This window comes from Panulirus ornatus, chromosome 69 (genome assembly GCF_036320965.1).
Source record: "Panulirus ornatus isolate Po-2019 chromosome 69, ASM3632096v1, whole genome shotgun sequence".
In the NCBI taxonomy this organism is placed as follows: Eukaryota; Metazoa; Arthropoda; class Malacostraca; order Decapoda; family Palinuridae; genus Panulirus; species Panulirus ornatus.
This window is the reverse complement of record NC_092292.1, coordinates 19,545,392-19,560,269: the sequence shown is the minus strand read 5'-3', so window position 1 is coordinate 19,560,269 and position 14,878 is coordinate 19,545,392. Positions and strand designations below refer to the sequence as shown.

The following is a 14,878-nucleotide window of genomic DNA, read 5'->3' as shown; positions in this document are numbered from 1 at the left end:
ATAACTGGGACGTAACTCATGGAAAAATTATTATAAATTCCTTATATGTGAGAGTCAAGGGCAGCCGAGGGTCGTGACGTCAGGGGACAGTATTGCCACCAGCTGCCAGTCACTCATACCACCAGGTCAGCGACAGTATTGCCACCACCTGCTACCTACTTTCCCGTTCTTTACCAGACCTTCAAGTACTCTTCAGCTGACGTGAGGCTGAAAGTCGTTGAGAAAGGGTTGAAAACCAGTACCATAGATACATTTAAGAAGAGAACTGACAAATATCTTGCTTGTTTGCCACTCCTTAGTTTCGTGAGGAATCTCCAGGTTTGTCTCTTAGAAATACCCGTATGCCTTTCTCATCTTACCACACTAATCTGTGGGTTTGTGTCATCTTCCACGATCACAAACAGTCTCGAGAGGGATCCACTGTTCTTTTGCTGTTTGAAATTCCATCGCATGCAAGTCGAGGTACAATTTTCAGCCTGGGAGTCGCTGGGACATGCCTTATGGCTGTTACTATAAATGCTATCAAGTCTACAGACGGATCGAGCTACAAGGGGACATGGAGTCAGCACCGAGCCAAGGAGGGAGATGGGCATGCTAAAAGGACAAGGAATGGCCTCTGTTCCCAAGATTACAATGACATGACACAAGATGGGACACCTCCCATTACCTTATTTTTTTTTTTTTTTGGGGGGGGGGGGATGATACATCGCTAGCTGGATAAGTTGACTGATCGGCGAGGGAGGGGTAAACTGAATGGACATCCTTGTTCCCAGATCTGAATGATGAATGTCTTCGTCTGGGGTCCAGCCTGAGGCGAGTCTACTGAGACAGAATTTGCGTTTGAAAACCTACATCGTCTGAGCGACAGAAGCTTGCAGTCACTGATGAATTTCACTAAAGTGATCAATAAAAAAATATTGTGCACTGAGATGAATGGCCTTCAGTTTGAAAACTTGTTCTGAAATACATTTCCTTTTGAAAAAACAAAGGTTTTCTAAACCTGTTTTTTTTTTTCGTTGTTAGTCTGACAGTCCGGTAACTTCTGGCTATCCTATCAATACTAGTACATCAAAAAGATTAAATCCTCTAAACGGCCTCTGTCAAGTGCTGGTTGGCCATCTGCAAAGCGTTGCAGACACATAACTACCTCTTTGTGACCTATAGAGAGACCTGTACACTCGTGGGATACTATTTCTTGAATTCGACTTACCTCTGATGTGATTTTTACCCTTAGGCAGCGCCAGTGAGTACTGTCCACCACAGGAAAATTCAGAGCTATGACTTGAGAGTCGAGTGAGTTAGTTCCTGAGCGTTGTGTGCACGACAGGGAGGGCATTCGTCTGTCTTCCCTCATTCAAGCGACACACAAACGGTCAAACAACCAACCGGTAATCTGTCGGCTCAGGGCGGGGAGGGTTTCCCACCTGAAGCTGACTGATTCTGTTCCATAATTACTTGTGTTCCTCCCCCCCCCCACCCCCCACCCACACCAGTCAACTCATCCGTAAACGGGTTATGCATCGCTAAGGCTCTCCCCCCCCCCCCCCCCACCCCGGGTCCTCATCCGTCGCTCATGTTAACTACACTCCGCTCATCAGCACGCAATAGATTAGCTAAACACCCAAAGGAGGAGGAAGGGGGGGGGGGGAAGAACTGGAACACCCAAAGGGTGGGGGAGGGAACAGGGTCCGCCTGGAACAATGTGCTTCAACGATGCGTGAACCAGGGACGTGGGAGGGAGAGGGGATAGGCCAATTAGGATCGTCCAGATGTAGTAGTTTGATGTACAGTGTTATGACCTCAGCTGATCATCGGCTCAAGTCCCCAGGCTTGATCGGTTGGCCCCGAGGTCACCGGTAGCTGGGAAAAGACGTCGATAATTAGCTCTCTTTTTTCTTGGTTCGGTTCGGCTTGGGAGGCCAACCCTAGCGGCCGCGGCACGCTCAACTAAGCCAACTAGTAAACACCTCCTGGACGTTTTCCTTCTCCCCGAGACACCGTCAAGGCTGTCGAGGGATGAAGGGAGGGGGGGAACACTAGGAGAAACATCTGCGGGTCTTGGACCCGCTCGAGAAATTAATGGCGCAGAACATTCGCTTATCCCTTTCATGTTTCGTAGAGGGAGAGGAAAAAATAGGGGGGGGAGTATCTTTTTTTTTTTCCCTAGTAACCCTTCTGGTAGAGGCAAAAACTTGCGTTTCTTCCATAATAGTAAATCAACGATAATTTGAGCCAAATAAAGATCGGGCATTGGTCATTAATGTCCCAAGAGACATTATATACGAACACGAATTAGTGTTAACCAAGAGTTCTCACGAGGGGATTAATTACCACACAAGGCAACACACACACAGGGTACGGGAGAGAGGAGGATTTACCACACACTAAGCGAACGCGAAAGAACGCGAGGTGCTTTCACGGATCGCGGGACTGAACACTAACTTTGCGGACGACGGAGGACAGTGCTATGACAGCTCCTGAAGTTCACACGAAAAGCTTCCCCGAGTCACCAGAATTACAGGTCATGAAACTTACGGGTCACGAACGTCACGGGTCAAGAAGATTACAGGTCATGTAGGTTGCGGGTCAGGAAAGCTGCGGGTCAAGAAGATTACGGCTCGTGAGAGCCACGGGAAAGGAAAGGTGCAGGTGAGAAGGGTACAGGTCAGGAGAGTTTCAGGTCACGAAAGGTACAGGTCATGGAAGCCACAGGTCATGAAGTTCAAGGGTCAAGGAAGTTACAGCGTGTAATTATGCTCAATCATTTATCTAGTCTTACCACATTTCTCTCATTACCTTCTACCCATCTTCTATATTTCCTTATGCAAACTGACTTCATCTCTTGTGTCTTCATTTCCCATCTGTCATTCCATATACTCTCTTTCTCTCTATCTATCTACCTATCTATCTTTCCATCCATCTCTTTGCCTTTCCTCCTTCCTTTTTACCTCCATCCTTCCCTCTAACCTCCCTTTCCATCCCCGCCTCTCCTCCATCTTTTCCGGCTCAGTCCCCAAAGGCCACGACCAGCTCAGTGACGACTAGTTCACGTACGTACGACTGAAGAACCCAGGCAGGCCAGCTAGGACTAGCAACTCTCAGACAGAGAAACAGATAGACGAACTGATAGAAACACACACACACACACACACACACACACACACACACACACACACAAACAAACACACACGCGGACATATAAATCTCATCTCGGAGATTTCCCAGAAGGTAATACAATGCTGTACTCATGTGATGATGGATGGGTTCTGGAGCAGGTCTTGTGGGGTGGGGGTGAGGGTGGGGGAAGAGGTCATCATCAACTTACCTGGAAGACAACAAGGAAGTGGTTAAGGCTGGCACGACCCTCCCTGCTGCCATGTTCTTGAGCCCCCAAGCGGTACGACCCCTCGGATACAACGGACCGATATCTTTAACACGACCTTGCTCACCATAGTCAAAAGGGTAGTGCCATTCGTGCTGGAGGGTCGTGGTGCAGCCGCCGTCGTGATCAACAAGTCGTACCGTCGCGTCGGCCTGCCCAGGACGCACGAAGAGTTTGGTATCGCTCAGCATCTTCCCCCAACGGCGACGCAAGGCCCAAGACGGAGGCCAAGCGGAGGGCGGCCACCGGCCAGCCAGTGCCGGTGTTGGGGGGACATGACACCCTCCCCTCCAGCTCAGCTCTACAACACCGGAAGCTACGCGAGTCGCACCAAACGTTCAGGTGTTTCCGCTACAAACACCTCCGCCGGAAGCAAACAAACATCGGCTTGCGCGAGAGCAGCAGCAGCAGCAGCGGCGGCACCGCGGCCCAGACGTCGTACCGTTCTTCGGGTAGAAAGTTGAATGTTGGTAGAGCACATTCATCCCCAGCCACCCAATCCCCTCCATCGTGGGGAAAACTGAAGCGAGCAATGGTTTAGCGGTGGTGCGACCCTTGAGCACGGCAGCACGACTCTTGGGCGTGATGGCCTAGCCCATGACGTCATCCTTATGGGTTGGGTCAGAAAGACCAGGATATCATAACCATAGGCTCGCAACCGTCGTACTGAAGGCCCGTAGCGTCGCCCTAAAGGCTCGCACCGTCGTATTCAAGGGCCGTAGCGTCGCCCTAAAGGCTCGCACCGTCGTGCTCAAAGCCCGTAGCGTCGCCCTAGAGGCTCGCACCGTCACGCTGAAGGCCCGTAAGGTCGCGCTAAAGGCTCGCACCGTCGACTTGAAAGGTTTCAGACCACTAAGTATCCGCTGCGTTTGGTGGAAACCACTAAACTCATTCCTTGCGACAGGCACATAAAGAATGCCACTGATAAAGAGCCAGCCAAGGGCACATCAATATGCAAACGATGTTGGGCAACCCTTCAAGCAAACACTGGAACATTGTACTGTTCATTGACCTTATGCTGGTAGTTCTACCGCTTCCTGCAGGCACTTCCAGGACTATGTGAACAGTTCACTGAAACTGTTATATCTAAAGATAATATGCTGTTCATCATTTCTGGATTTGCCATGGTCTAAAGAACTGATGTTCTCTACAACCACTGAACCGCACAACCCAATTATAAATATGCTTAGTGATTCAGTTGATGCCAACGTACGCTGTTCTTTATTTAGAACTATGTATACAATCGCAGATCGAGAATTAAGTATATTACTGTGTACCGAGAGTTGTATGTACCATTCCCTTGCCTTCGGGAGTGGGGCGGACTATCACTGATCGATAGATAACGCTTATCAAGTGATGAATAAATTGAGGAAGGAATCAGAAGGACCAGCGAGCCCTCCCTACCTCCACGGCCGGAAGGCTCCTCAGTGTTTCCCATTTTGAGGGCGATGTGGAGCCAGCGTACCATTCCTTTTCTTTCCTAGTATGCACGGCGTGTCGTTGCCGCCTGCTGTCGCCCAGGCGGCGCTGTGTTGCTGCGTCTGGACTGCCTGATATTGCTGTGGTGGTACAACACCAGTTCACGCAGTGACCTAACTCCTTTTTTTTTTGGGGGGGAGGGGGGGGACGATGGGACGACTGTTCAGAACGGCGGGCAGATACCCCCCATCAGGAAGGTGCGGCCCTCGAGTACGACGGTGTGGCCCTTAGGTAAGGCCGCGTCGTCTTCGGCCTGACCCTTTCAAGAGTCAGATCAAAGGTCAAGTCATCATTCCCAAGTGTCGCACTAATATTAGGTTACAAGGGTCGTACCATCCTGCTCAAGGGTCGTACTACTATAATCAAGGGTCGTATCGACAAGGGGTTAAGGGTGGTTTACCCCAAGTAACTGTATCATTGAGGTCTTCCTTCTGACTTACTTTAATCTTAGAGGCGTCTTTAAATATTTGCAAAGATGATCCAACATGGTGTAATTATTCATGATCATTTGCAAAATCACACACACACACACACATATATATATATATATATATATATATATATATATATATATATATATATATATATATATATATAGTTATTACCGGTATACAGGTGAAGTAACACAAGTGTGCAGAGTGTGTGTGTGTGTGTGTGTGTGTGTGTGGTGGTTCCCTAATAGCCAGTGTGAGAATGGGGGAAAGGGGGATGTGTAGTTGTGTTGGTGTCGCGTAACTCGTCAGACCTGTGTGGAGCACGCCCTGGGTGCGGGTGCGTTAGACGTAACTCTCGTCCAAGGAACCTCCAGCGGATGTCTGGTCCACCAAGAGGACAGCCCTGGCCGCTTGAGCCAAGCGCCTCCACAATGCAAGGGCATTATTCATCGTTACCTAGAGTCATAATCGCCAGAAATACATGGCAAGAAAAGGACATGGAACCTCGAAGGCGGGCGACCATGTAGGTCCTGACCCGCCAGATAAGTCGCGAGACCCAAACACATCATCCATCTGTTGGTGACGAGGGGAAAACTAGAGAGGAAATCAATTTAGAAATAATAAGATCAGTTGGGTGAGAGCGAAGGTTTCCTGAGAGGAGGACTTACTTGCATTGTTGAGGATCCTGTGCGTGTCGAGCCAGACGGACTTGAAGTCGAAGAACTGCTCTGTGCTCTTCATCCTGACGGTCCGCAGGAGCACGGGCACCGGCCGAGCGGGGCACACCTTGCTCCCTTCCTGCGTCAGAGTCATCAATGCTCAGTGGGGAGGCTCCTGCCGCTACACACGTGGTCAAGGGATGATGCCGCACCGATCGACCACGGGGACGGGCGATGCTCCTTGTCCAGGGAGGAAGAAAGCGAGGGCCAGCGGTGGGTATCTGGCGTTCAAGGTAGCTAGCGATGACCTTTGACAACCTGCTGAACAGGCGAGTACCGACCACTCCGTGAGTAATGGGTGGATATTTTCTCCGTTATCCAGTGGCTCCGGAGGCGAGTACTACTTCGCGTCCTGCCTCAGCGACAACCCCTCTGAACGTTATACTAGAACAGGAGGATATCCTTCCAGGGGATATTGTACGTCACAATTACTATAAAATCTTTCCCCGACCAACACAACGTCTCTCAGATGGCATCAGGTTGTTCACACTACAGGTAGACCATTACAGAGATGCGCGCGGTCACACTTTAACGTCTGTGGGGTCAATCTGAAGACACCTTTTCGATTAGCATACAGGAATCTTTGTGTTTCGAGACGTGGTCTCTCGGTCCTTCATAACAAGATGATACTTGTCTCTCACACAGATGTTTTTTCACAACGTACACCCCGTTCTCTGTCCACCTGTTATTCCTAAGAAAAAAAAGACGCCGGTTCTGCGTTAGTTTATATTAACTCAAAATTTTGATATATATAATTATAGAACCTTTCCAGTCGTAGATTTTGAAAGGGCTACGTAAACTGGTCCTCAAACTGGTCCAAAGGATCAGTCAAGTGGCACACCAGATCTTCCAGTCAACAGTCACACCGAGGCCCAAAGGGACAAAGGAAACCCATAATCAATCACCAGTCACCTAATGGCGACCCAACAACAGTCACCAGTCACCTGCTGACGACCTAAAACCAGTCACCTGACGGCGACCCAACAACAGTCACCAGTCACCTGCTGACGACCTATAACCAGTCACCTGACGGCGACCCAACAACAGTCACCTGCTGACGACCTAAAACCAGTCACCTGACGGCGACCCAACACCAGGCACTTCCTGGTGACCTTCATTGCAGCCATGGAAGCGATGGTGCGACTCTGTGTACAACAGTCACCCATCACTACCATCTTCCACTCCACTGTCATACATACCACCTCAATGTCACACTGATCATCCGAAAACACTGGAGACAATAATTCAAATACTTTACTTCAATTTGGCCAATAAGACTCATTGTTCGAATATCGAATCACGTGTCATTTGCCCGTTAAATATACTATATATATATATATATATATATATATATACACACACACAAACTACTTTTGAATAATTCTTCTGTAGGAACATAACCAACGCGTCCCCTAACAAAATACATTTTACCTTAGCCATTCCTTTAGCTCTCTTCCCCCCCTCCCACCCACCTCCTCTCTCTCTCTCTCTCTCTCTCTCTCTCTCTCTCTCTCTCTCTCTCTCTCTCTCCTAGAATATAAAAAAAAGAAAAAGAAGTTTGGCCCCGACATCCTGCAGCCGGACGCAACAGGACTGCCAATTTCCAGAAAGTTAATGATTCACGAGATCTAATCCCAGGCCTTTCCTGCCCAGCACCAGACATAATACGACACAAGTCCTTCCCTAAACTAACTTCCCGCTGGACGTATCCCTCCCCTCCTCCCTCCCCCCTTCCATGTAAATGGTTTTCCTTTGGGCAGGGAGAAACCGGAGTTATTCTCGGGGTTACGATCCACTTCCCGCACCTCCTCCTGCCCTGAATAGCTGAGCTCAGGAAGAGGTTGTGGCGCGATCTGAGGGAGGTTATGGGTGGTCTGGTGATGGGTGATTGGAAGGAGGTTATGGGTGGTCTGGTGATGGTGATGGGTGATCGGTAGGAGGTTATGGGTGGTCTGAGGGAGGTAATGAGTGATCTGAGGGAGGTTCTGGGTATTTCAGGGAGGGAATGGGTGATCTGAGGGAGATTGTGGGTATTTTAAGGAGCTATGGGTAATCTGAGGGAGATAATGGTTGATTTGGAGGCTACAGGTGATCTGAGGATGGTTAAGGGCCACCTGCGGAAGTTGAGGGAGATCTGAGAATGGTTAAGGGCCACCTGCGGAGGTTGAGGGTGATCTGAGAATGGTTAAGGGCCACCTGCGGAGGTTGAGGGTGATCTGAGAATGGTTAAGGGCCACCTGCGGAGGTTGAGGGTGATCTGAGGATAGTTAAGGGCCACCTGCGGAGGTTGAGGGTGATCTGAGGATGGTTAAGGGCCACCTGCGGAAGTTAAGGGAGATCTGAGAATGGTTAAGGGCCACCTGCGGAGGTTGAGGGTGATCTGAGAATGGTTTTGTAAAGCCGAGTGTACCGATGCGTCTCCACGACGGAAAGAAACAGTAGAGCTTAAGAAAAAAAAATGGGTAAAACCAAAGGCCACCGCAACAGGCTTGTCCTACGCTTGTGACTCACCACACGAGGCTACCGCCACCGTCACGATGCAGTTGCTGTACCACACCCCAAGAGGCACCACAGCCGCTGTGCCACACCCTAAGAGGCACCGCAGCTGTTGCACCATACCTAAGAGGCACCACAGCCGCTGTACCACACCCTAGGAGGCACCGCAGCTGTTGCACCATACCTAGGAGGCATCACAGCTGCTGTACCACACCTCAGGAGGCACCACAGCTGCTGCACCATACCTAGGAGGCATCACAGCTGCTGTACCATACCTAGGAGGCACCACAGCTGCTGCGCGATACCTAGGAGGTACCACAGCAGCTGTATCATGCCATAGGAGGCACCACAGCTACTGCACCAAACCTATGAGGCACCACAGCTGCTGCACCAAACCCTAAGAGGCAACACAGCTGCTCTACCACACCCCAGGAGGCACCATACTTGCTACAACATACTTAAGGAAGCACCACAGCTGCTGTATCACAGCCCAGAAGACACCACAGCTGCTGTACCACACCACAGGAGGCACCACATCAGCATAGTCCCCTCCAAGCACCTTACACAGAGAGACTAACTTGATGTCCACTTCATGCACATCTCGTATATTTCCTCACATATAGGTATCTCATGCACACTTTATGCATACCTTGCATACACCCCATGTATACACCTAAACGCACACTTTGCGAATAATTCTCATACACCTCACATGTATATCTTATGCACACTGGATGCAAACCTTGCGAACACTTCACGTGTTCACACTATGCATACTCTATACATGCCTTGCATACACCTTACGCACATATGCATGCTTTACACATACCATGCATACACCTCAGTCATATGCCGTATGCATACCCTATATACATCTTGCGTATGTTTTATACATGCTATTCATGCACCTTATGTAGACCCAACACATATCTAATAGACACTTTCAGTTTGATTCACTCATGCCTCGTGTATACCATATGCATGATATACATGCATACCTTGTGTATAACTCCCGCATACATACACACTACTTTTAGATGTATACTCGGGATCACACACCATCAGTCCAGACAGAAGTAAACTGAAACACCGCAGGTATTTCACAGACCCAGGGGAACGATACAGAAATTTCAAAGACCCAGGGGAACACTAAAAGCATTTCAGATCCAGGGGAACGGTACAAGCATTTCACAGACCCATTAATGACATTTCACGGACACAGGGGAACACTACAGACACTCCATAGCGCCAGGATCTCTACCCTAGACATTTCACACACCACAGAAAACTTCCCATACATTTCTGAGATCAGGAGAAACATCCCAGACATTTCACAGACCAGAGAAAATATCCAAGGCATTTTACAGGTCCAGGGGTCCCAACCTCAAAGGCGTTTCAAAGACCAGGGGAAATATCCCAGACATTTCAGAGGTCTGGGGGTCCTCACCTCAGGCACTGCACAGACCAGGGATCACCCCCTGAGACTTTATCACCGATCAAAATAAATATCTTACACACAGGTCACAGCTCAGAGGGTATACCCTCAGCAGAGGACAGTATAACGCCCTGGAGGGTGTTCCGAAGTGTTCCACACACGGGGAAATCAACACAGTGTGTGTCCCTGTGAGGAACACGGTGACGGTAACTCTGGGCCCCTGGCCAGGGTGCCACAACGTTCACAGAGCAGATTTCACCAAATCACGGCGTCTCCGAAGTCCCCCCGCAACGCACTTTTCTTCCCCCTTCCCCATCACCTCACACGCTGAGGTCAAGTGTGTATCTTCAGGCACTCCGCTGTCAGGGGGGTGGAGGTCGCACTGTGCGCGGAATGACAGGATTCACAAGTGTAAAAGGAGTGAGGGTAAGTACGTCTCACCCTTGGTGTCAGGTCGACAGTGCCACTGGACGTACGAACACACACGCCTGTTGGCACCCCCCCCTCTCCCCCCCCACACACACACACCCTCCCCTACCCCATTCTCAAGGATCCGCCACCTCCCCCCCCTACCCCTCAATCCTCAACTAATCCTTACACATGAAATAAATAACAAAAAAAAAAAACACATACAAGATCTCATAATTCTACGAAATATATTTCCAGTTCAATTTTTAAAGGCGTATTCGAAATACTAAAATGTAAGTATTCCAAGATCAAATGTACAATTTTGTTTTCACGAAATGTATTTTTTTTAACCTCAGTGGAAGACTTAAGTCGCCAGATATATATGATTTTTTTCCGAAAACAGTCAAGTTTGTCAACCACCTCGATTCAAAATCCTTCGCTACACCAACCACTACAATTACAACATTCAAACATATTATTCGCTATTAATAAACAGAGGCTTCGAAAAGTGTCAGTTTACCAGCCAATCAGGAGACAGCTCTCAGTTATCAGTGGAGCCAGCCAATGGGAGGACCAGAGCTGTGCTTACCCTGGACGAGTTATAAGATACAGAATCTGAGAGCAGAGCCTCCAGCGGCTGTACCCGCCTCTTGCAGAAGGTTACAAAAATGATGCCAACCTTGTATCGTCAATTTGCATATCGTCACCGGCGAAAAGACTCTTCTCTCACTCTGTCGTCACAAGTTCAAAAAGCAATACGACATTTGTCCTCAGTAAATATGTTATCATCCCAGCGGAAATGGTGTCCGAACCCGACGATTTCTGTCACTTACAGGTTACATTACAGCAACAATACACGGATCATTATACATGCATAACCTAATCCTCTTCTTAATCATTAACCTCTTAATCCAACAAGTTGTCCAGAGAAATCAAAAGGATGTTATCAAGCTGTTTGGGGGAAATTATTCACATTTTTATCAATGTCGAACGAAGTCGACTCCTAAGCGGTATGTAACTTGCTCTTGTCTGTGTCTCAAACCAAACATAAACATCCAACAATGTGTAGAAATGTTAGACATGTAATGTGTATATGTGCCTGTGGCCGGCTTGTCAACTTTTTTGAAATATGTTTGATAGTTTGAGTTTGTGTGTGCATGTGTGTGTATCTGTGTCTGTCTGTCTGTCTACGTCTGCGTGGTGGCGTGTGTGCGTGCGTGTGTGTCCGTGTGCGTGTCTGAGTGTGAACAGTGTTTGCGTCGTGCGTATAATCGCGTTGCGTGTCCGTCTCAAGGTGAGCTGGCCGACAAGACGTAATGGCCCGCGCACCTTGCACGGTACTGCACGGATGGCTGTCCGCCCAACGACACCTTCTACTTCCAGACTTCGACCTTGGACCTCCAAAAGACCTCCCTTCCTCCCGTACCTTCAAGAGACCCCATACCTCGCTCCTACCTCCATCGTGACCCTATGACTCCTGGTACCTTCGTCAAAGCTTGGTACCTTGGCACAGCCCGGAGCCCCACTTTCAACAGGACCTGAGATCTAAACATGGTGTTTATTGCTCTAACATTACCCTCTCCTTGGACATGATACAACAGAACCAGCATTTCCACAACAACTCGCATTCCCAACAGGTCCCCTTTGGACCTGTTGGACCTTGATGAAGACCTGCAACTGTAGCAGGTCTCGTGTCTCCGTCTAAGCGTTTCCGTCTTTCCGACAGAGCCCCCACGACTGTCAACAAGACCTTTTAATCCAGCAGGACCAGTAACTCCAACATGTCCCTTAAGTCTAAAAGGACTTGTTATGCACCTCGTACCTCCACCAGGTCCCTAGCCTCAACACGGGTTGCCCCTCCAACATCAAAAACACACTCATGAACTTCAAGAAATGAGCCACCTCAGGCACCATGAACACCACCAGGCCCTTCTCAGAACCGGGTCCTTCTTAAAGACCAACAACACAATAAGGAAAACGAGTGCGAGTGGCTAGAAATAAGCCAGCAGAAGTCGTAACTAATAAGCGTAGGCAGAGAATATTACGGGAAGCACCTGTCTACTTCAAAGAAACTGAATATCGGGTCTTGAAGCACCTGTTTCTGAATGATACCCGTCTGCTTAAGGATACTACCTATATTACGAACTCGTCTACGTGTAGTGGTCCCCTATACAAAGAATTTGTCTACAGAAGGATCGTATCCATATGTACGACTTGCTTATATAAGGATCCTATCAACCTACGTCGTCTATCCACTTAAGGAATCTAAAGATATAGATTACAGCCACGTCAAAATCATCCAAGACACCATCCAAGATACTTATGTCCACGAACTGTCCTCCAGCTAAGCAAGGAGTTCAAGAAAGGATCCTTAGTCCACAAAAGTCCAGTCTCCATATCCGGGAGGATCACATCTCTGCAAGGTACCTCCCTCCCCGTCAGGAGCACATTTAAGAGGGACAGTGTGCGGAGGTCTTCGCCCCCTTGTGCGTCGCACAAGGGTTGCATCTAGTGAGCACCTGGGACGGAGGGGCCGCTCTGTGGGAGACCTGAGAGGAATGCCTCGCTGTGTCCTCACTATTTCCTGACCATATCCGCCTGACGTGTAGGTAAATAGCCATTTAACCACCAGAACCAAACTACCGTCTCGTTTTTTCTTATCTTCCACTTAAACATCAGTCATTATCCTCAACATAGGGATTATCATGATCGATTCCACTTACATTAAGTTTTTCTTGATGCATTAACCGACCGGATTATTGCATAAAAAAATGCACACAAAAGAAAACGCTGGAAGAGGAACTATAGCGCATGCGTCGACGGCGGGAGAGTCTATAGCGACCGACGGCCGTCGTACAGGTAACTTAAGAAACCGATGCACGCAGAGGCTGGGGCTGACCGAGACCCATGAAACTTCCTCGAATGTCAATTACCACAGGAACTGCCGCGTGTGTTGCCAAGTCTGCCGGGGTCCCCCACCTCTGACACCGGGTGCACAACTCGGCCCAGGGCAGCATCCTCCTCGTCTCGTCCACAAAAAGGACCATCACTAGAACAAATGGTGTCTGAATTTGCGTCGAGGACTGAATATTCAGATGCGAGATATTGACATAGAAATGCAAAGAATGTTGATCACAGATGAGGAAAGCAGAATACGGAAAATAATCAGTGAAAGACGATATGACAAGTCATCCACTATCTTGACCCACTTAATACGACATGTTCTGTCGCACTCCCAGCCGTAAGCGCGGTGCTCAGGACACACTCCTAGCTCTCAGCACGGTGCTTAGGAGACATGATCCAGCCGTAGTGCTTAAGACACATCCCCAGTTATCAGCACTGGGACTCAGGGCACTTCTGGATCTCACCACTAGGAAAGTCTACCTTCCGTTTACCCTCCCCTGTCATAACGTTAACCCAGGGAATGGATGTTGGACAACCTAGAGCTCCCTCCGGAACACCAGAGGCAAGATCCCTCGTCCCTCAGACTCCCTATAAGCTAGCAAGACGCCTTCAAGGTAGCTCCCCTAATGAAGACATGACCCCGTAAATTCTGCGAGCAAACCATCCCCAGAAGAGGGCAGCACGAATTCCAGGAAACACGAGACCTCTTAAGACCCAGTCCCACCGGCGGGACGCCTAACAGGCAGGATCCCAGAGCAAATCTGGACCCCTAGAAAGGCGATGTAACTCCAGGGCAGTCATCATTCCGGGGGATAACATGTCCGTCAGAGGATGACTGAATCCATGACACAGAGTGACCTATACACCTCCTTCCTTGTCGGAAGAAAACCCTGTAAAAGAAAATATCCTTCCAGGGAGGGCCCGCAGGACGCTTAAATCCCACAAGCCTCAGGATCCCCAGCGGTGGGACTGCCTTATATAAGACTCCTTGTCCTACACCCCAGGGGGAGAGGTCTAACGAAAGCATCCCCCAAGAGGTAGCAGCAGCGCCCCAGCAGACACCTCCGCCAGGGTCAGAGGACCTAGTAACATGACCCCCAGAGAGCCAGTCAACCAGTCAGTCAGTTCCCCAGGCCAATCAACACCTGGCAGACACCAGAGTGGGTTATCGCGTGCCCCGGGCCAGCCAGCCAGGCTCCGCTGCCTGATAACTAGATAAACCTCGCGTGGCCCCACACACACACACACACACACACACACACACACTGCGCCCTGAGGCTCCGCACGACCGCGCCCTCAACACACTCAGCACCCGTCTCGGCGCAATCAATACATTTCTCTTATCGGCACAATACACACACACACATATATATATAATATATATACATATATACTTCTCAGGGAGGCAAGGGCTTTCATGGTCGTCATAGCCAGCGTTACAAGAGCTTGCCTGGCGCCTGGAGGCTGCCTGTGTAGTAGGTTGGCCAGGCTGGTCCTGGGTCACGGTAGCAGGTGTGCCCAGATTAGATCTTCACGGGTCATTACTTCATCCCACAGTATATGTTACAGGCGCCGGTGGCCGCCATTACGGCTTTATACCGCCAATAATATGCGCCGTCTA

General features: G+C 49.3%; 1 protein-coding gene across 9 annotated transcripts in view; it reads right to left on the bottom strand.

Annotated features, from left to right (window-relative positions):
* Nucleotides 1-14,878, bottom strand: part of LOC139747680 (transforming protein p54/c-ets-1-like) — a 268,848-nt gene that overhangs the window by 174,429 nt on the left and 79,541 nt on the right. Inside the window, exon 1 of one of the 9 annotated variants that reach the window (XM_071660268.1) lies at nucleotides 5,964-6,696. The exons of the other annotated variants lie outside the window; for them this stretch is intronic. Coding sequence (XP_071516369.1) covers nucleotides 5,964-6,108 — 145 coding nt within the window. The 5' untranslated portion in view covers nucleotides 6,109-6,696. Of the gene's footprint in view, nucleotides 1-5,963; nucleotides 6,697-14,878 lie in introns of those variants that run through there. 9 annotated transcript variants of the gene reach the window in all.